This window comes from Anomaloglossus baeobatrachus, chromosome 2 (assembly GCF_048569485.1).
Source record: "Anomaloglossus baeobatrachus isolate aAnoBae1 chromosome 2, aAnoBae1.hap1, whole genome shotgun sequence".
NCBI classification, from domain to species: domain Eukaryota; kingdom Metazoa; phylum Chordata; class Amphibia; order Anura; family Aromobatidae; genus Anomaloglossus; species Anomaloglossus baeobatrachus.
The window spans coordinates 20465602-20488700 of record NC_134354.1 but is presented as its reverse complement, the minus strand read 5'-3'; the positions used below and the strand labels follow the sequence as shown (position 1 = coordinate 20488700).

Sequence of the window (23099 nt, the reverse complement as noted above, 5' to 3'; positions counted from 1 at the left end):
CAGTTTCAGGAGACACTATATCTGGGCACTGCACCAGCATTTCAGCGCTGGTTATAGTTTTGCTCTGTAACCTGTGACTGGCTCTGGGGAGATTTTCTGTTTGAGCTGACTCCTAGTTACCGGGCCCTGACCTGTGCCCTCCCTCATTCGTCCATCTGTCCCAGTCCCTGACTTTCCGCTCCTGTCAGTTGTTTACCCATCCTGGTTCATCCTTTTCCAGTGTTTGTGTCTCCTTACTCTCCGGTCTTGTCTTCTGTTCCCTGTACCCTTTGTGTTCCCCTCTGCATACGTGATCTCCCGGCATCTGACCTCTGTTCTGTTTTCTGACCTAATCTTGATCCTCCCTCTGCATTTACTTGACTTCCCGGGTAGATCCTGACTGCTTGACTACTCTATTGCCTCCTGGTGGTTCACCTGTGAACTGCCTGCTAAAGATACTCTGCTGTACTTAAACCTCCCTTCTGTTATAGTGTTACTTTAACTCTCCTTCACTACTCTGCTACCACCTAGTGGGGAATACGCTGTACTACTTCTCATCAGCCCTTTGTACAGCATGACAAGAAGACCCTAGTAGACCTATCTAGGCGGAGAAGATCCTAGTGGACCTATCTATGCAGAGACCAAGAAAATGAGAAAAAGTCCAGCTCACCAGGGACTGACCTGCTGGTTGCAATCAGGGATCCTGCGCACGGAGTGAGGCTCGGTAACCATCCATATTAGAAGTAAAAAGAGAAATTTCCAGCGCCAGGAATAGATTAAAAATCCTTTTTGATTGAAAATAAGGTATTAAAAATCCAGCAGATACCATATTAGATGTCAGAAGGTTGGCAGAACAACGCGTTTCGACGCTTCAGGTCTTAGTCATGTTCTGACTTAATGTATAACAAACTCCCTTATATCGGATCCCTAGTCCACTGATTAAATTCACATGTGTGGTTTCACTAGAGGCAACTCCTCAAGTAGTAGTTACGAGGGATCTAAGAAAATGGAGGTATACAATGGCAATGGATATATGTGATGTAGTATAACTATACAAATATACACAAATACAAAAAATATATACAGAAAACATATATACATAATATACACAAAAATTGACAAAAAACACATTAAAATAATTATTTATGAACCGGATTCCCTTAATATTTTTAGTATACCTACAAATTTAATATGCAGTGATCCAACAAGACATTTACCACATAATAATGTAAATATATTTGTATATCTCAATGAGTGTGAAATCCTTGACAGGATAGATATCTGACATATAGCTTTCCACATATATATAATATATACTAGCCTTGCAATGGTGTACCAAATTCAATAGGAAAATTTGTTATATACCAATCTAACATTCCATTTATTGTTATTTTTTATTAAAACAGGCGATATTCCAATAATGATTTTTAGTTACAAGATATGTGGGAAGGAAATAAAAAACCGCATGGTGTGAATAAGGTGCCAGTATGTTAATCCCATTAGGTATAAAACCAATAGAAGTAAAGGAGAAAAAAACAGGAAGATATAAAAGCCGATTATATTTAGTAATGTAATATCAAATCTTGGCGATTATTCAGACCCTCCGGATGTCTAGAATTGAGAGTAAAAATCCAAAAGGATTCCCTGTTTAATAATTTCCTTCTATGGTCTCCACCTCTGATCGGTCTAGATATCTGTTCTATCCCCTTAAATTGAAAACCACTAACATCACCCTGGTGCACCAAGGCAAAATGTTTGGAAACCGCTGATATAGCAATTGCATTCGGTTTAAAAACATCAGAGAGGTGTCTTCTAATTCTTACTTTCAGGGGGCCCGTCGTGCAACCTGTGTATTGGATGTTGCAGGTCCTACATGTTATTAGATATACAACAACGGTCGTATTACAATTAATTAAGGTATTTATGTGGAATGTTTTTTTGATTTGAAGTGAACTGAAAGGTTTTTCCTTTTTGTGCAAAACCGCACGCTTTGCATTTATTCGCACCACATTTGTAAAAACCTTTCAAAGTAATCCAGGAGGATCTCTCTCTATGGTCAGCTTCACTCAAAAAAAGACTCGGAGAAAGAATGGTACCAAGAGTGGGGGCTCGTTTGGCAACACATCTAATATTATTTTTAGTTACTTGTTTTAAAATTGGATCCTCACCAAATATTGGTAGATATTTATTCACTATTTTTGTGATTAAATCATATTGTTTACTATAATTAGTCGAAAACACAATGTTATTACTTTGTTTCAATTTATTTTTATATATTCCTTTCCTTGAGTTTTTTCCTAGTAAGTCTGATCTATCTATTTTGGCCACTATGGATTTGGCCCTATTGAGAACCCAAACAGGGTACCCTCTGTCTGCGAGTCTGTCACAAGTCAAAGTCTCTTCCTTAAAATAATCATTAGGTTGGGAACAATTTCGTTTCATTCTAATTAGCTCTCCTGGATTTTTAATACCTTATTTTCAATAAAAAAGGATTTTTAATCTATTCCTGGCGCTGGAAATTTCTCTTTTTATATCTATGCAGAGAAGACCATAATGGACCTATCTAGGTGGAGATGACCCTAGTGGACCTAGGCTGCACAAGATCGATTTTTATACTGAACGTTCATCCTTCAAGTCGCCATGTCTCGATATCGAGCTGAAGGCCGATAAATAATAATAATAATTCAAGGAACAGAGAGTCTAAAGATAATGAAAGGGAGTATCAGACCGCAGTATATATACTGTATGTATATATATATATGTACTAGAAGGTGGCCCGATTCTAACGCATCGGGTATTCTAGAATTTATGTATTGTGTAGTTAATGTATGATTTTTGTTATATATATATATATATATATATATATAGATGTTGTTGTGTGTAGTTACCAAGTGTTTCTGTAGGGCGCTGTAAATGTTCTGGGTGTTGTCTGGGTGTGGGGGTGTGTGAGAGCGGTGTTGTATGTGTGTTGCGTTGTGTGTGTTGCGTTGTTTGTGGAGCGCTGTGTGTCTGCAGCGTTCTGTGTGTGTGGTGCTGTGTGTTGCGCGGTTGATGTGGCTGTGGGGTGCGTGTGTGTGTTTTGGGGGGAGGTATGTTTTGTGCAGTGTGTGTGTTGCGCGGTATGTGCGTATATTTGTGTATGCCGCGGTGTTTGTGTGGTGGGTGTTGTGTGTGTGCGGCGTTGTCTGTGTGTGTGTGGGTGTCTGTGTAGGGCGGTGTTTGTGGTTCCCAGTGTGTGTTGTGAGGTGCGCGTGTGGCGGTGTGTGTTTTGGGGGGAGGTGTGCACCCCCATCGTGCTCCATCCCCCATGCTGCGCACCCCCCATCGTGCTCCTTCCCCCATGCTGCGCATCCCCATCGTGCTCCATCCCCCATGCTGCGCACCCCCCATCGTGCTCCATCCCCCATGCTGCGCACCCCTCATCGTGCTCCATCCCCCATGCTGCGCACCTCCCATCGTGTTCCATCCCCCATGCTGCGCACCCCCCATCGTGCTCCATCCCCCATGCTGCGCACCCCCTATCGTGCGCCATCCCCCATGCTGTGCACCCCCCATCGTGCTCCATCCCCCATGCTGCACACCCCCCATCGTGCTCCATCCCCCATGCTGCGCACCCCCCATCGTGCTCCATCCTCCATGCTGCGCACCCCCCATTGTGCTCCATCCTCCATGCTGCGCACCCCCCATCGTGCTCCATCCCCCATGCTGTGTCGTGGGCGGAGGAGGGGACGCTGCGCTCTCCCACTGCTCGGGTCCGGCTGCCGCTGCTGCTGGGGCCTCTGCTGCTCAGTGGCTCGAGCGATGGGCCGGATCCCATGGACTCGAGCGGCGCTCCTCGCCCGTGAGTGAAAAGGGGATTGGTTTTGGGGATTTATTGTCCATGACGCCACCCACGGTTGTGGTGATTGTGTGGACACCACCGCTGCTCTGGACGGGGATCCCGGGAGCGGTGACAGGGAGCAGCTTTGTTGTTATTTCTCCCCTCCGTGGGTAGGGGGTTGGCTGTCCCGGGGCCCAGTGATGGGGTAGGGGTGGATGACAGGCCGGGTGTGGGGCCTGGTGAGGTGCAGGGTCGCAGGGGCAGCGCTGTGCCGCACGGCACGGTGGTACTCACTCAGCCTGAGACGTTGACACAGTTCTCAGTAAAACACACGGCTGGAAAGACGGTTCCCACGGACGGCTGCTGTTGCTTTTCCCCAGTAGTTAACGGTGACTGTCTCTTTCCCTGCACCTAGTACTTCTGTTGGTTGCGATGGGTTCCCACCGGTAACCCGCTCCCCGACTTGGATATGGGCCGGAGGAGCCCTACTTTGCCCGCAGGCGCTGGCCCTGAGAAACTGGTGCCTTGGCGGTGGCGGTGTCTCTCTCATATGGTTGGACTGTTGCCTTCAATCGGGACTTAGTTGTTTGGAGACCCGGGAGTCCCCTTCACTGACGGATTTGGAAAATTCACGGCGACTCCCTGCCAATGGTGCTGGCTTCTCCTTGTGTACCGGTCCGGTACCGCCGGGCCACCACGTGTCCACGGTCCTCACGGCAACTCCGATAGGCCACTCCTGCAGACGGTCACCGCCGTCTGCTAACCTTGCTGTCTCTGTCCGGAGCACACACCCGGACTAACTTCAGGCACTGTTGCTGTCACTTTTCTCCTCACACTTGCTCCTCTACCACTCAACTCCTCTCACTTCCTCCTCCAACACTAATCTGCCAGTTTTCCCTCCTCCAGGACTGTGAACTCCTTGGTGGGTGGAGACCAACCGCCTGGCTCCCACCCCCTGGTGTGGACATCACCCCCTTGGGAAGGCAACAAGGATTTCTGGTCTAGCTTAGATGTGCCTAACCGGGGTGTAGGGTGTGGTGATGTCATTACCTGTGACCCCTGGCTTGTCCAGGGCGTCACAGCTGCGCACCCCCCATCGTGCTCCATCTCCCATGCTGCACCCCCCCATCGTGCTCCATCTCCCATGCTGCACACCCCCCATCGTGCTCCATCCCCCATGCTGCACACCCCCCATCGTGCTACATCTCCCATGCTGCGCACCCCCCATCGTGCTCCATCCTCCATGCTGCACACCCCCCATCGTGCTCCATCCTCCATGCTGCACACCCCCCATCGTGCTCCATCCCCCATGCTGGGGCTGCCGGGGGCGGGTCCGAGTGTAGCAACGTGTGCCGAGGGTGGGGCTGAGCGGGCGAGGCGTCAGCGTATGCCGGCTCCCTGCACATGTGTACCGGGAGCCGGTGTACGCTGGTAACCATGATACACATCGGGTAACTAAGGGAAGCGCTTCCTATAGTTACGCGATGTGTATCATGGTTACCAGCGTACACCGGCTCCGTCACGATCCCAGCATCGCAAGCTTATGTCCGCCGGGGGCGGGGCCGAGTGTGCCAACGTGTGGCGGGGGCGAGCGGGCAAGGCGTCAGCGTATGCCGGCTCCCTGCACATGTGTACCGGGAGCCGGTGTACGCTGGAGCGGGCGATGCGTGCGGAGGGCCGGGGCGAGCGGCTAATCCATGCGGGGGGCGAGGCCAGGCCGAGGCGAGCGGCCAATCCGTGGGGGGGCGGAGCCAGGCCAAGCCCAGCGGCCAATCCGACAGTTGTCACGCTAAGGACACTGTCACGGTGACACTGTCACGGTGACACAATTTTGGAGCAAGACAGACAGACAGACAGAATAAGGCAATTATGTATATAGATATATACTGCTCAAAAAAATAAAGGGAACACAAACATGCACAAACACACACGCACACACACATATGCTCACCTTACCTTCCTGGTTCTTGTAATCCGCAGGTACAGTATGTGTATCGGGTAACCATCGCGACGATGGAGGAACTTCTGCTGTCAGCGCTTCTCAAAGGCAGCGCGCTGGCCAATCAGAGGCAAGCGGCTCCTGCGTATGATGTTGTTGCTGACAGTGGAAGCTCCTGCATCTTCGCAATGGTTATCGGACACACATACCTACAGACAACAAGAACCAGGAGGCCAGCGAGGGAACGGAGGGTAAGGTGAGCATAATATGTGTGTGTGTGTGTGTGTGTGTGTGTTTGTGTGTTTGTGCGTGCTTGTGCTGTGTGGAATGGCACAATAGGCGACTTTGCACAAGTTGTGGAAAAAATTGTTTGAGCTTCCATTATTTCCTATGGGAAATCTTGCTTTGCTAGATGAGTAACTTGGTTTACAAGCACAGTCCAACAACGGATTGTTCTCGTAAACCAAGGTCCCACTGTAATATATATGTGGCGCCCTGGGCAAGCCAGGTCGTCACAGGTACTCCAACAACACAACCCACACCCCGAGATAGGCACACCAGTCACACACAAATCCTTGTTGCCTCCCTCCAGGGGCTGATGTCCACACCAGGTGGGGTGGAGCCAGGTGGTTGGCCCCACCCACTGAGGAGTTCACAGTCCTGGAGGCGGAAAAGGAAGAGTTCAGTTAGGGAGAGTGAAGGAGAAGGAGTGAAGTGGTAGTAGAGGAGCAGACTGACCGTGTCCGGGTACGTGGCCCGGGCACCGAGAGCAAGGTTGGCAGACAGTGGTGGCCGTCTGCAGGAGAGGCTGATTGATGCGGAACCGTAGGACCGGGGACGGGCGGTGGCCCGCCGGTACCGAACCGGGGAGCGAAGAGAAGCCAGCACAAACCGGCAGGGCCTGCGGACCCCGACCAGGCTTGGAGTCGCCGTTAAACTGGTCAAATCTGTTACCGACCGGAACCTCCAGGGTTTCCTAGCAGCAAAGACCCGTCTGAAGGCAACCGTCCAAACCGAGAAAGGAAAATACAACTACCGCCACAGTTAGAATTCCCAGGGCCAGAGCCTGCGGGCAAAAGGGGCTCCTCCGGCCCATATCCAAGCTGGGGAGCGGGTTACCGGTGGGAAGCCATCGGGACCGAAGATACACAACAGGTGCAGGGAAAGGCAGCCACCACCAACCTACCAGGAGTAACTACCACAGCCGGCTGCGGGACCCATCCATCCAGCCGTTTGTTTTACCGGAGACTCTGTATCCATCATTGGCTGAGTGAGTACCACCGTGCCGTCTGGCACCACGCTGCCCCCGTGACCCTGCACCTCGCCAACCCTGCCTCCCCGTCCCACCTCTCCGGGCCCCGGGACCACCAACCCCCCCTGCCCACGGAGGGGAGAGAAACATCTCGGCTGCTCCCTGTCATCGCTCCCGGGATCCCTGTCCAGAGCAGCGGTGGTGTCCCAACCTCACCACAAACCGTGGGTGGCGTCACGGACCAACTCCCCAAACCCAAATCACCCCTTTCACTGTCCGGGCGAGGAGCGCCGCTCGAGTCCCCGGATCTGGCCCACCGCTCGAGCCACCGAGCAGCAGCCGCAGCAGCAGCACCGGACCCGAGCACTAGCGAGGGCGCAGCGGCGGCGGCATCCTCCCCACCCGCGACATAACTTGGTGTCACGAACAGGATCTTACCGTTCTACTGGCTGGTAGAAGTGCGCCTTGTGTCCCGCCGGTGGTGTCCGGCCGAAAAATCTCAGAAGCCACCATCTTGGGCGTGAAAACTTTCCCGCTCGAGCGTCTTCTCGAGCAGTGGAGGCGCGAACGCCAAAGCTCCGCCCCTGAAGAGGAGGTGCAGAGAAAAGACCAAGGGGGGGCGGATGGCGTCCGGCCGCATGTAAGCCGCGGCTATAAAAGCAGGGACGCCAGAACTCTGCGGCCATAATTGGTTCCTGGAAGATACCGCTGCCAAGGTGAACAGTCCGTCCGACAACACCGCAGTCCCCGCGCCCGTGCCTGGTACCGCAGCGTGGGTGGAAGTCTGGACCGTCCAGTTGAGCAGCCGTCTGCAGGTCCGAATGCAGCTACTCCTGGAGGAGTGGGAGGCCGACATGGCGGACGTGGTGGCGGCCATACGGAGACGCGAGGAGGAGGAAGATTTGGAGGAGCGGGTAAGCAACCCACGCCCCTGTATTCCTAAGGGATCGGCCGCTGCGGCTGAGGGGCCCGGCCTGCGCTCGCTCACCCTGCTGCCTCCCCCGCTACCCGTGCTAGTCGCTACCACCCCGCCACTAGGCCTGCTACCCGCACAACCGGTAGCGGCACCCTGCCTGTCCACCCAAGCGGACCGACCTGCAGCCGAAGCCCGTAGCCGCTCTGAACAGCTTCCCTGGAAGTTGCCGAAGCCGTGGCCCGCTGATGAAGATGTGCCGGTGGCACTTGCAGTGACTGTGCCTAGTTCCGTTCCGGCACCGGCGGTCCGTTCCGTGCAGGAGGAGACGGAGGTCAAGCGGGAGAGGACCCCTGTACCCATCCCCCACGCCTCGGCTGAGGCTGCGCTAGGTCGTTGCTGTGAGGCAGCACCCCAGGCCATGACACCGCGGGATCTTCCACAGAGGGCGCCAGTAGTGGGTAGTGTGGTGGAAGTCCCGCGGGGCCCGACCCGTGTGAAGGGGCAAGCAGTAGCCCCTTACTGGGACAGGGAACCGACCCCGCTGGGCTGAGAAATTGCAGAGAGGGAAAGGCGGAAGGCTGAACTGATAGCCTGCACCATCCAAGAAAAAGAGAGCCTCGGCAGAGCCACCTTCCGGGTACGGGGCCCGATACACGAGGGGCAAGTGAGAAAGTTTGATGTCCGACGGGGCTACGGGTTCATCTTCGAGACGGGCCTGGAGGCCGAAGTTTTTGTGGCCCGTCGGCACGTTAATGCCCACCTGTCGGAGGACCACCCGGGCCGTAACCTGCTCCCAGGAGATCTGGTACAATACACGCGGCATTGTGGAGAGAGGGGCTGGTTTGCCCTGGACGCCAAACTGAGAGGAGGCCAGGAGGCCCAAGCACCAGCCCAGCCCCCTCCTCCGGCCTGTGTTGTGGATTTGAAGTGAGTCGGCGGTCCCTCCGTTGCACCGTTGTCCCCGTTTGGACCACCAGTACTGTTGTTAAGTAAATGAATGAAAATAATCAACCGAGAAGTTAATCTGATTGTCAACAGTGATTGAACCGGCCGTTGCCGGCAAGTTGTCTCTGTAGGGACCCTTTGCACCGTGCGTAAGGAACTGCTTACGGACACGCCAGAGAACTTGCAGGGGAACCACAGACTTGTGGAAATGTAAATACTTGGCATAAATCCGTTACCGACTCCGGAGAGGCAGATTGGAGGAAGGGCCCGCATCAGAGTAGGCTGGGGCCCGGTCACCATCTGGACCGGTGGCCATCCTCTGGGGGTCAGGGGTTCCCCATGGATGTGGGTCCCCTGCTCGTACCCGCTCGGGCAGCCTGGAGATGGACTGGGGTCAAGGGGTGCTGCCCACTTCTTAGGGGCAGCATCAGGGCCAGGCTGTTTGGGCGGGAGAGAGCGGAAACCGTATGTTTTAATAAAAGTGACTACCGTTAGTAACGTCTAAGTGCCGTGCCTCCCGTTAAGGGAAGATTCATGAACAATGCTTTGTTAAATGTTTTCTACCCTTTTCTACAGTTTACAAAAATAAAACCGGTGATGGACGGGCAGCCCGCGGACGGTCTGCATTTAACCAAGGGGGAATGTGGTGCCCTGGGCAAGCCAGGTCGTCACAGGTACTGCAACAACACACCCCACTCCCCGAGATAGGCACACCAGTCACACACAAATCCTTGTTGCCTCCCTCCAGGGGCTGATGTCCACACCAGGTGGGGTGGAGCCAGGCGGTTGGCCCCACCCACTGAGGAGTTCACAGTCCTGGAGGCGGAAAAGGAAGAGTTCAGTTAGGGAGAGTGAAGGAGAAGGAGTGAAGTGGTAGTAGAGGAGCAGACTGACCATGTCCGGGTACGTGGCCCGGGCACCGAGAGCAAGGTTGGCAGATGGTGGTGGACGTCTGCAGGAGAGGCTGATTGACGCAGAACCGTAGGACCGGGGATGGGCGGTGGCCCGCCGGTACCGAACCGGGGAGCGAAGAGAAGCCAGCACAAACCGGCAGGGTCTGCGGACCCCGACCAGGCTTGGAGTCGCCGTTAAACTGGTCAAATCCGTTAGTGACCGGAACCTCCAGGGTTTCCTAGCAGCAAAGACCCGTCTGAAGGCAACCGTCCAAACCGAGAAAGGGAAATACAACTACCGACACAGTTAGAATTCCCAGGGCCAGAGCCTGGGGTCAAAAGGGGCTCCTCCGGCCCATATCCAAGCTGGGGAGTGGGTTACCGGTGGGAAGCCATCGGGACCAAAGATACACAACAGGTGCAGGGAAAGGCAGCCACCACCAACCTACCGGGAGTAACTACCGCAGCCGACTGCGGGACCCGTCCATCCAGCCGTTTGTTTTACCGGAGCCTTTGTATCCATCATTGGCTGAGTGAGTACCACCGTGCCGTCTGGCACCGCGCTGCCCCCGAGACCCTGCACCTCGCCAACCCTGCCTCCCCGTCCCACCTCTCCGGGTCCCGGGACCACCAACCCCCCCCCACGGAGGGGAGAGAAACATCTCGGCTGCTTCCTGTCATCGCTCCCGGGATCCCCGTCCAGAGCAGCGCACCTCACCACAAACCGTGGGTGGCGTCACGGACCAACTCCCCAAACCCCAAATCACCCCTTTCACTGTCTGGGCGAGGAGCGCCGCTTGAGTCCCTGGATCCGGCCCACCGCTCGAGCCACCGAGCAGCAGCAGCAGCAGCGCCGGACCCGAGTGCCAGCGAGGGCGCAGTGGCGGCGGCATCCTCCCTGCCCGCGACATATATATATATATATATATGTACAGTATATATATATAAAAATATATATGTACAGTATATATATATATATATATAAACATACATTGGGGGGCGTGTCCTGGCTATGAAGGAGTGAGGACGTGACTTGTCTTAGCTCCTGCCACTGGACTTTATAACTGATGATCCACGCAACTGAGGACTCTGCAACACAGGCTATGCAGCGGAGGAGACGAGGGAGATCCCAGGGGTGCAGCAGCAGAGCTTCACAATCGGAGGAGAGAGGGATCAAGCACTTTTTATCCAGGCCGGGGCAGAGAGAAGCTTCACAGGTGGCACCCAAGATGGCTGCTAAGGCTACACACGAGGTGAGCTCAGCATGCAGCAGTGAGATGGCAGCTATGGAGATGCAGGGAAAGGCTCAGCAGCTGACGCGACTGAGAGGAGAGACCACCCGGAGTGAAGAGGAGATACAGAAGATAAGGCCAGACAGCCCAAGATTGCAGGTACAGGGGAAACCCGGAGTGAGAAGCACGGGGGAAGTGCCTGCTGATACAAACAGTAGCCCTGAAGCCTGGAGGCCTCTGGAGGGGGAAGTAACGTCCTTTCCTATAACACACATGCAGGAGTGTGAGGAATTTCAGGAGGGGGGACACTGCACTGCAAATGAGTTACAGGTCCCTGACAGAAGTGAGACTGCACCCAGGGAGAAGCACAACATAAATCTAAAGTTACCAGATGCAGACAAGCATGCAGGGACAGGGCCAGCCATAACAGAAACACAAGAGTCAGGAGTTCTGACAGAGCTTAATGAGATGCGGGCACGTTTCTCAGCTATACCCACCAGGGAAGATATGGAGGCATATATAACCAGGCTGGAGCAGGCGTACCGCACAGAGCTGTCAGCCCTGAAGGGCAAGGTGGAGAGAGTGGACACCCAGAGTCAAGTGCAGGCAGCTAAAATTCAGAATATGGAGGACACTTCACAGGCCCACGGGGCACTATTAGAACAACACTCCCGCCAAATACAATACGTGGTTGAAGCAATGGATGATGCTGAAAATAGGGGCCGAAGAAACAATCTCAGAGTGCGCGGCCTGCCTGAGTCTGTCGAGTCCAAGGACTTACATGGCACCCTTCATGTGATCTTCAATAATATTCTGGGTGAACCATCAAGCCAACCCCTGGAATTGGATAGAGCGCATAGAGCGTTGGGCCCCAAACCAGCCCAGAACGACCGACCTCGGGATGTGATCTGTAGGGTCCACCGCTATGTTATTAAGGAGGCCATTCTGTTTAAGCTCCGCAGTGGAGTATCACCATCATATGAGGGGAGCCAAATCCAGATTCTACAAGATCTATCCCGTTTTACCTTACAAAGGAGAAGAGCTCTTAAACCTCTGCTGGACATTCTCCGCTCATACGAGTTTCCATATAGCTGGGGGTTCCCCTTCCGCCTGTAGGTTCGGCACGCGGGACGAATGCATGTTCTTCGGTCTCCGGCGGATTTACCCTCGTTCACCGCGGCCTTGGACATTCCATTAGTGCCTATAGAGGACTGGCCGGACTTTCCAATGGGGGGGGGGAGTCACCGTCCCAGCCGGTGATCGGATGCGTGGCTCTCGTAGAGAAAGAGGAGGGAGGCCGGTCTGATGTATAAGAGAATGGTGGATTAAATTGTTCTAGTATGTTTTTGGTTATAGGATCACAGTACGATGGAGTCTATCCCCTGGTCCTGATGGGAATTTCGCGTTGTGGGGTTATTGTATCGCCCTGGACAGGGGGGTGGGGGGGTTCCCTCCTTTCATCCTGGGTGTAATGGGGGGCGCCCCTCAACATTATAAGGTACAATACCCTCTCAAAGCCCCTTCTCCCTTCTTTATACAGAGCTTTAGTTGCAAATCAAAATATATATAGTTAAAAGTTGTTTTTTAGTCCAGGGCAGGGGGCTCCTTTGTGGAAAGTTCCCTCCCTGATTGGGATAACACGCCACAGGGTAGTGGCGTAGAATTAACATCCCTGGTATATAGAGATTCTTATTTTTCTGCATTTACCTCTAGTCTATTTGACCAAGTATAAGGGTCACGTTACGACCCTACAGGCAAGAGGTGCTTTGACCTTTTTGCCTACGGTACTCTCTCTTTGTTTGTAGTTTCCTTTATATACTTAATCCTTCTACCCCCCCCCCTCTTTTTTTTTTTTTTTTTCTTTCTCTCCCCCTCTCCTAACCTTCTCTATTCTCTCCACCCACACCTCTCTTCCCATCCCCATCCTCTGACCCTACTTCCCGGTTCCTCACCGTTCCTCCTCCTCAGAATGACGCAGATTACCTTTGGCTCATTGAATGTGAGAGGCCTCAATGTCCCGCAAAAACGGTCTCAGGTATTCTTTGACATGCATAAGAAACGAGTCCATATATTATTGATTCAGGAAACACATTTCAAAACTGGTCACCTCCCTAACTTTAAAGACAGATATTACACCAAATGGGTCCATAGCACCAACCCAGAGTCAAAATCAAAAGGGGTGTCTATAGGCATCCATAAAGCCCTGGTGCACACGGTTCTGGACACGAGAGTGGACACTGAGGGAAGATTCATTTTTCTGAAAATTAATGTTAATTCATCTATCTTTACCATTGTCAATTGGTATTTACCAAACAGAGATCCGGCGACGTCCTGCTCCTCTCTCCTGTCATCATTGGATGAATTCGCAGAAGGGACCGTGATCGTGGGTGGCGATTTAAACTTCACTTTGGACCCTAAGGTAGATACAACTTCGGGACACAATTTTCTCTCTCTCAGAAAGCTAACAAAAGTTAAACGCTCAATACAAGAGCTTCGATTGGTAGATGTGTGGAGAACGTTACACCCAGTGGAGCGTGACTACACATACTTCTCCCCGGCTCACTCCTCGTACAGCCGCATAGACCTGTTTCTTGTGAGCCAAAAGGCTCTGACTTGGCAGATACAGGCCTCTATAGGCAGTATATCCTGGTCTGACCACGCTCCTATATTCCTGAGCCTTACTATCCCAGATGGGGCAGGGAGGCCGTGGTCTTGGCGGCTGAACGATAGTCTGCTTGGGGATCAGGGGTGCATGAAGGATCTACAGAACACGATTGATGAATTTTTAGAAATACACTCAGAAGACCCCACAGCCCTTCCCGTGCAGTGGGAGGCACTTAAATGTGTGTTGAGAGGGGTTTTGATCAAACATGGGGCTAGGCTTAAGAGAGAGAGAGCCCAAACCATTTTGTCCCTACTTCAGAATATTTCAGATCTGGAAAGGGCCCATAAGAAGACATTATCACCTTTGACACTGGCGGAGCTAGTCAAAAATAGAGAGGAGATTAAATCGATTCTCGACCGACAGTATGAGCGACATAGGACTAGAATAAAAAGATTCCTCTATGAGTATGCAGATAAATGTGGTAGACCACTAGCTAGGATTCTACACCCTAGGGGAGACCCCAGCCACATTCCCATGATTAAACAAGCAGACGGCTCTTCGACTCAGAACCCAACTCTCATCGCGGAACAGTTCCAAAAGTATTATAGAGACCTATATAACATAAAGGGCAAATTTGGAGACATGCCACATGACGCATTAGAAAATAAAATAAACGACTACGTATCCAGAACGGCCCTACCGGTTATACCCAGCGCTGAGGTTGAAAATTTAGAGACGGACTTTACAGAAGCAGAAGTGGCATCTATCATTAAAGAATCTCCCTCAGGCAAAAGTCCGGGTCCAGATGGGTTCACCCCTAAATTTTATAAAATATTCCAAACTCAGCTATCCCCGTTCTTGACTAAAGTATTTAATTCCATCTCAGAAAATTCCCAATGGGTGGCGCAATCTCTCGAAGCCCATATATGTGTTATCCCCAAACCGGGGAAGGATCACATGTTAGTTACAAATTACAGACCCATTTCACTGATCAATCTAGACCTAAAACTTTTTTCCAAAGCCTTAGCCAACAGACTTGCTCCTTCCTTGCCCGGGATAATACACACAGATCAAGTGGGGTTCGTACAAGGTCGGGAGGCGCGTGACAATACCAACAAACTGTTCCTCCTGATGACCCGGTCGAGGGCTCATTCTCTTCCCATGTGTTTACTCTCAGTGGATGCGGAGAAGGCCTTTGACCGGGTCAGTTGGAATTTCATGATGGCCGCTCTAAAGCAGGTGGGTTTGGGCAAAACATTTTTAGATAGGATTGCGTCCCTTTATTCGAGACCCTCAGCAAAAGTTAGGACGGATGGGTTTCTGTCGTCATCGTTTCAGGTCCACAATGGAACAAGGCAAGGATGTCCATTGTCACCTCTGCGCTACGTCATTGTCATGGAGCATCTCGCGGTCGCCATAAGAAATAATGCTAGTATCCATGGGATAGAGGCCGGGGGAGGGAATCGCAAGTTAGCTTTATTTGCTGACGACCTTCTCATGTTTATTTCCCAGCCACACATATCCTTCCCGTCTTTGCTCAAAGAGTTCGAGGAGTTTGGTAACTTAAGTAATTTTAAAGTGAACTTCTCTAAATCAGAGGCTATGAATGTGACCCTGTCGGCGGAAGATCTAGCCCGTACAACCCAAAATTTTCCCTTTAAGTGGCAACCGTCAGCTATAAAATATCTGGGGGTAGTTGTACCTCGGGATCCAACAAAAATTATGCATCATAATTTTCTACCCCTGTTAGAGAGGACAATTAGGGATTTAAAGAAGTACGACAAAAAAAGACTATCGTGGTTTGGGCGTATCAACGCTATTAAAATGGATGTTCTTCCTAGGTTTCTTTTCTTGTTCCAAACGGTACCTATTCAGCTGCCGGGGAGTTACTTTTCCAAAATTCGGACGGCTTTGTCAAGGTTCGTTTGGGGGAATAGGAGACCTCGGATAAGCATAAAAACTCTTACCAGACACAAAAATAATGGAGGGGCAGGGCTCCCAAATTTCCAGTTATACTACAGGGCAACTATTCTAACGAGGATAATGGATTGGCACTTCCATAGGAACTCGAAACAATGGGTCGCGATCGAACAGGACGGATTGGGAGTCCCTTTGCACTTCCTCTCATGGATGGGAAAGGAGAGTAGGTCACAGATAGAGAAGGGAATGGAGTTTATTTGGACAGTGATGGGGACGTGGGACGGTGAGGTTAAGAGGGGTTCTCTCTCACAGGGGAAGGGTCCACTTACCCCCCTCTTTGGCAACCAGGAGTTCCCTCCGGGGCTTCATTCCAATAAATTTCTGGGATATGCTCGGGTGGAGGAAACTCGTTTTTTTCATGTGCTCAAGGGAAATACACTGCCCCCTTATGCATCTCTATGGGCCACAGGGAGAGAGGTTTCCTGGATAGAATATATGCAGCTGAAATCGTTTCTATCCAACCAGGACAGGGAGAGGAAGTTGAGGACCCCCCCTACTCCATTTGAGAAATTGTTCTTGCAGGGTTCGTCACCTGGGCATGTCATCTCTCTTATTTATAAAATGCTGAACCAGAGAGACATGTCGGACAAACCCAAATTTGTCTATAGATGGGGAGAGGAACTGGGAGAGGACATTTCGGAGGACAGATGGAGCAGGGCGTTTCTGTGGACCCACAAACTTTCTCTGGCTTGTGCCGCCCAAGAGAAAAACTATAAAATTCTCACAAGGTGGTACCAATACCCGACCAAATTGCATGCTATCTTTCCCTCAGTGTCCGACATGTGCTGGAGATGTGGTACAGAAAAAGGGTCTATGTTACATATATGGTGGAGCTGTGCTAAATTGCAACCATTCTGGGACTCAGTGTTTTCTCTGTATAAAAAGATGAGTGGGGGTGAGGTGGAGAGATCTCCCCAGGTGGCCCTCCTCTCTATCCTCCCAGGTTCATTCAAGTCACAAAAGAGGGACCTGCTGCGATTTTGTTTAGCGGCAGCCCGTATAATTATTCCCAGATACTGGAAACAGACTAGATGCCCCACGTTAGCTGACTGGGTAGAGGAGATGGCAAACCTCCAGAGAATGGAGGAACTCACAGCTGAACTTAATGGGTTCACGGAAAAATTTATCACAGTGTGGGGACCGTGGATTACGTTCATGGAGTCTCCTGAGTTCACGGTGAGTCTGGCAGGTTATTTGGGATGAGAAATGGTGACATACCTTGTCTTCCCCTCTCCCCACACACTTTTTTCCCCCACCCCCTCTTTACCCTACTTTCTTCACTCTATTTGATTCCTTCTTTTCTAAGCTTATATCTGTTCTTTTTTTTTTTTTCTAGTTTTCTACTTTTTCTTAAATGTTTATTCAATAACTTAAAAGGGGATTGTTTTATGCTGAGAGTGGTCTTGTCAATTATCAGGAAGACATGTTTAGCTGGAACTCTGATTTCTAGTGTATGGTTTGTCATGGAGTGTTAGCATAAGGATAGCTTATAGAGTTCCAATGAAATCTACAATGTGATGTTATTTTTGTCATTCCGAAACTGAGAGATCACTGTTTATGTTTTATAATCTTTATAAATGTTCAAGATGTATGCTTGATTTATAAACTTAATAATAAAACAGATTTGAAATAAACATACATTGTATATATAAAGTTAATTGCTCACCAATGTAACTCAGTGTCCTGGTGTGTATGTCCGCAGGCCCGACGTGCGTTTCTCGTGGGCTTCCTCTAGGTGCATGCGTCTCGGTATCCCCGCTGCAGGAACACAACGTTTGGGCATTCCAGTGATATCACAGGTCAAGGGAAAATTTCCTGCAATGTCAGAGACCTAGTGGGCAGGAGCGCCAAAAGGCATGGCCACCATATTTGAATAGGGGAAAAGTATGGGCAAGTTCCAAAAACAATAATGTGTTAGAAAGTGACATAAAAGATGTCTACTGAATTAATTATGAGAGATAATCTATCAGATATCATCAATAAACCAAAACAGTGAACGAGATCTCAAAATATAATGCATGAATGGAAAGGTAGGTATAAAACCCACCACAAAAATATCCAAAATCATATAAGAGTGAAACTAATAAATGAGATTAAAAATAGACAAAGCACATGAAATATGAAAGCAAGACATGAAATAGACAGGAAGAATGGTCTTATGTGATGGATGCACAGCCGGATGTATAGGTACAGCTCGTAGCCAGTGGTAGCAGTTCGATGGGACAGGTGACAAGCAGTTGTTACAATCATTTTTTTTAATTACAGAGGGCGTTGTGCCGCTGATGTTTCCACCAAACCTCACGTTAGCGGATGTGGAGAAGAAGATTCCTATGATGAGAAACGGCCATTACCAACCAGAGACCTGCCGATCACAACAGAGAGTAGCCATTCTGATCCCGTACCGGAATCGGGAGAGGCATCTACTGTACCTGCTGGATAACTTACTCCCGTTCCTCCAGAGGCAGCTGCTGGACTACGCCATTTACATCATTCATCAGGTGGGAAAATGTAGTACATGTGTGAACTGTGAGCAATTATGTTGGTTGCTACTTGAAACAGTCAGCAAGAAACCCCAAATTGCTTAACTGTGCTTATACAAAGCGGGAGACCACTGTTTGAGGATGCAGATGTAGCGCCCCACGGGGCAGGCGGTTAACCTACTTGTCGTCGGGCCGTCGACTGTCATTGTCACGGGCGGCTTAACCTGGCTCCATTACCCCGAGGCGTACAGAAGATGGCTAAGGAAGGATGATGGGGGTAGTAGTGAGGAGAATGTCATGACGCCACCTGTGCTATGTGGCCAGGGAATGGGCTGCCGCGGCTGTTGCTGTCTTCCGGGGCAGATGATGGTAGCAGCTATGGGTGGTATCGCTCCCCACAGGTTGAGTGGGCAATGGGAAGGATGATGAGTGGAGTAGTAATGGCGGCGGGGAGTGGCAATACCGGTAATAAAGAGTCAGAGTCTATGGCTGCGGTTCCAAGTTGTTTACTCACTTTTGTACGGTGCCGAACATCCAGGTAATACCGGTCACTTGCTATGATGGGCTCCCTCGAACCCGAACCCGTTAGAGATCAGTCCGGTTTGGTGTTCGGTGGGTTTCTTCCTTGTAATGCTTGTCTGTGTATCCCCTGGCTTGAAGCTACGAGGGGACCCTGGGTTTCATGAGATGTACTCTTGCCCCTATATGCAGGTGTTGCGGCTCCGATATGGGGGTCCGGCTTGATGCGAGACCCCGGATCCTCTCTGGCACTGTGCTGTCTGGTACTGTGCTGTCGGGCGCTGTGTGGTCAGGGAAGCTTGAAACTTTCCCCGTCCAGGCAGATTCTGGAAAACCAACATGAAGTATGATCTTCCCTAGGGTCCTGTCACCCTGCGTGGCATCGATTCTGTGGGGAGCAGATTCACTCTCCCTGCGGCAATCGTGTGAACTTTCTCCTCCTTCCTACCGGAGCACCCGTGAGATGCGACTGCTCCCTTGCTCTTGTGATGCCCTGGCAAAACCAGGTTGTCACAGAGCCTGCACAAATCCACCAAAATGCAGGCCATTCTCCTCTTTGGCACCAACACAGTCCCCACACAGGTATACACCAGCCAATCAGGCCCTAGTCACCCACCCCCTCCCATGACAATGGGAGGGAACAAGACAGGGACAGTGAAGTGGAGGAGCAGAGCAGAGGAGTCTAGGGAGTGGAGAGCTGACAGAAGGGAGTTGTAGCTCCCTGGAGAGGGTGGTAGTCGGGGTTGGAGCCCCGGACCACCTGACGACTGGACTAGCTACGCTGACTAGGTGGCAGTGAGGGCCACAGGTGATGGAGATCCGGTCACGGGGAACTTGAGGTAGACCGGGGCAGGGTTGTAGCTTGCCGGTGCCGAGAGAGGGGATCCGGTCTGGAGGCCGTTACAAGCGGACTAGTCGAGACAAGAGAGACAGACAGAAAGTGCAGGAGAAAGGGCCCCTGGCTGTATATCTGCATGCGGGATGCAGCACACCCCTCCAGAGGCTCCCGGCATCCGGCCTTGGTTTATAATACAGACTCTGTGTAGTTACAGAACCTCCAAATCCACGACAACCAAACTGTGAGTTTCCTGCTCCCTGCAATCCCTCACCGTTCCCTGGGCTCCGGGACTACACCACCCCTACCCGTGGAGGGGATACCACCTTGCTGACCCGCTCCATCAGCCCCGGGTGCCCCCATACCAAGGCAGCGGTGGTGTCACCATCCCTCACCGCAACCCACGGGTGGCGTCACTGACAAAGACTCTATCCCCTGTAAATAACCCCTTTTCACTCGTGGGCGACGGACAGCTGCGTGAGCCCTGGATCCGGCTGCCACTCGAGCCACAGCCACTGCCCGGATCCGAGTACCTCGAGCGGCCCCCCGGTTGTGGTCTGTACCACGCCCGAGACACTCTCCTGATGGACAACTCTCTAACTGTTTTGTTGGCTCCTGAGTCCCCCTGCTGGCTGCACCTCCCCACTCCCAGGTCCTAAACTAGTGGGACTGGGGCCCATGTTGAATGCCTCTCTGTCGGCGACCCCTTTATTACCTGACCCTAGCCCAGTGGGAATAGGGCAACCTGGTGTGTATTTGAGTATGTAATGTGGTGAAACCGGGACTGACCTCTTCAGGATCCGGGTTTAGCATTACACCCAAATTTGGGTGCAATACTCTGTGGCGACTGAAGCCTCAGGTGCGCCACACAGAACAAGTAGGGAGTGCAGGGAGATTTGACTTGTGTTTTATGTATGTCATGAAAAGTGTCATGAAAAATCCTAAATGCCCAAGATAGTTCTACAGCTGTAAGTCTTAGATATTTTTACACATGTCTACATGCGCCTATGTCCTTTTATTCAGGGTAGAAATAGGATGGCTCCATCTACTAACAAATGGTGAGGTGACAAAATTAATTAAGTGGATAGGACAATTTCTTCCTGACAAGATGGATCCCTTGCTGTGAGCACAAGTTTCACAGGCATTCTTCAGACAAACAGGAGACGTAATTTCATAAGGAGTTCTGTAATTACCATGTCAAGTTCAAATGACGATGATGATGGTGAGACTCAAAAGGTCTCTCGGGATCTGACTGCTGTTTCTAATCATAATGTCATGTGTGCACGTGAGATTAAATAATAACGGACAGCAAGTCAGTTATAACTATCTCCATGACTAGCACTGGCCAAGTGATCTTTACTATTTGAAAAAAACTCTAGACCGAGCAGTAAGGGGGTGTAAACAAATGTTTTAGTCCAATCAAGTATCGTAGGTCAGGGCTTCATGATGTAGAGAGATCTGCACATCCTCCTTGGATTGGTCAGTCCAGGCTCCAGGAATTTCTTTGTCCATCGTCCCATGTGCAAAACAGGAAGCGGCAGCCATCTTCAAGCTATATATATATATATACTGTGTCTAAGGAAAAATCACTGAATATGCAATATACATATATACATGTTAGTAAGAAACAAAAGCATTCACAAATATGTGTTAGTTCACATCTACTGAACTATATACCTGAGCCTATGAAATGTTTGAATTAAGTATTTTTGTATACTCAATTCTTGTCCTCAACAGTCCCCCCTAAAGACTTACTTCTGCCATTTCTGAATTCTAAGGGTACTGTGTTCCCTTAGGAAGAGAGGTAGAAAGATCTGTTGAAAAACCTGCCTAACTGAACGTTGAGGCATGGGCGGAAAGGGGTTTTCTTCACCGGTTTGAGACCAAGGACTCCTAGGCGAGTCCTCACCCTTTGTAGTTGGACTTTCCCATGTCTCAAGGTTCTCTAAGTCCTCTCTTCTAACTGTTCTGGCAATGCTGGTCTGAAACTGTACAGGGTTTTCTGAAAAGGATAAGTATGAGCAGAACGCTCAGTGCAGCTCTGGTTGATCGACCCTTCTGCAATGCGAGGTGTGGATCCATAGATTTTTCTGCGGTTGGATCGGCTCCTCTAGTGTTGACTCATGGCTCTTTCTCGCTTGTCGTTTAGGATCAACTGACTGACTGGAGACCATATGCTAATACTGTAAGACAAGATTTTTCCCATTTCAGTTAACAGATATACCTCATAGTAATCTAATAAACATAGCCTATGGGAAAAAGGTCAGCTTCAAAACCTATCTAATATGCCTGCTGCGCCCTTGAAGAAACTGGATAATATAATTAATACCTTATTCCCCCCTTGTTTAATTGTTTATTTACCAATATGGCAAAATTCAGAGTTTTTATACTGGTATTCCCTAAAAGAAAAGATAAAACAGCAGGTAATAAATTAGCTACATACTAAAACTAAAATTGGACAAATACTGAAAATAACGGATATCTTACAACAATATACATTGCTGTATCCATAAAGAAAAGAAAAACCTTTTATAATAGAAATAACTGAGACATGATTAAATGACAGCTGTGACTGGGCGACTAACCTGCAAAAATATATAAATTGTTTAGAAATAAACGTAAAAACAGAAAAGGTGATAGAGTCACAAAATAAAAATATATTGTTCGAATAAATCGCCATTAAAAAACAAAACAACACAGAAATTAAATCGCACATCCCATGAAATCTAATATTCCCTATTCAGGTATAAGCAGTAAACTAAAAATGGGAAATCCTGAACTCTAAGGGTTAAACTAAACTTACGTCACTATTGGGGAAAGACACATTCCATTCTTATCTCTGACTATTTATCAATTCAGTAAAAATTTCTCTTACTCATCTTTGACTTGCATTTATGGGATAGCTGAGTAAACAAATATACTGTTTTATACTTATTCAAATGTGTTAGTCATATATACCAGAGAACACCTCCCACCGGGGATGGGTGGAGAGCTTTGAACAAAGAGCCATTGCGAGGGGCGTGGCTTATGAGGTGTACTGCCATCAGTGGGTGTAGCAAGACGGCTGCCACAGGAAGTTCCAGGCACCTGACTTCCGGGTGTAGCATCCATGTTGTGACTCCCTGGGTGTACTGGGAGTGGCTGGAACTACGTAGTAAACCAGGGATACTTTTAGTGCCTATAAACCAATTTGCATTCCACATAAAAAGAGAGACTTGATTAATACCATATATAATGCCTTCTAGAGAAGAACAATGAGGCACAGCTAGAGAAATACATTTAGTGATTCTACAAACAGCAACACACAGTGAATAGGGTCTTTGTCCTCCAGTATACCCTCACTGGAGATTAATCTGAACTTCAGTACATGGGTTGCAGCCTGCCATCTAGTGGTAGTCCAACGATTTTACACAACTTTTTTTTTTTTTTTGTAACTAGGGTGACAGCGTTCTCAGCTCCTACTAAAAACAACATATTTATTTTTTGAACAGAGTATACAGTGCTCTAATTGGACCGGCCGGCTCCAACCGGAATTCTTTCTCGCCTCGTTTGCATATCGAACGCAGTGACGCGCGTCTAAAATGCAGGAGAATACGCTAATTCCGACACCTTTAACTTAACTAAAATGAAATCCTTTCCCGCCTCGTCTGCTACGCAGACAGTGACATGCATCTGAAACGCAGGGGTATACGCTAATTCAACTT

General features: G+C 50.0%; 1 protein-coding gene across 1 annotated transcript in view; it reads left to right on the top strand.

Annotated features, from left to right (window-relative positions):
* The window catches only part of LOC142281275 (beta-1,4-galactosyltransferase 4-like), a 101098-nt gene that overhangs the window by 28944 nt on the left and 49055 nt on the right, over positions 1-23099 (top strand). The window contains exon 2 of the mRNA XM_075332833.1: positions 17827-18059. Within this exon, the coding sequence (XP_075188948.1) occupies positions 17827-18059 (233 nt within the window). The remainder of the gene's footprint in view (positions 1-17826; positions 18060-23099) is intronic.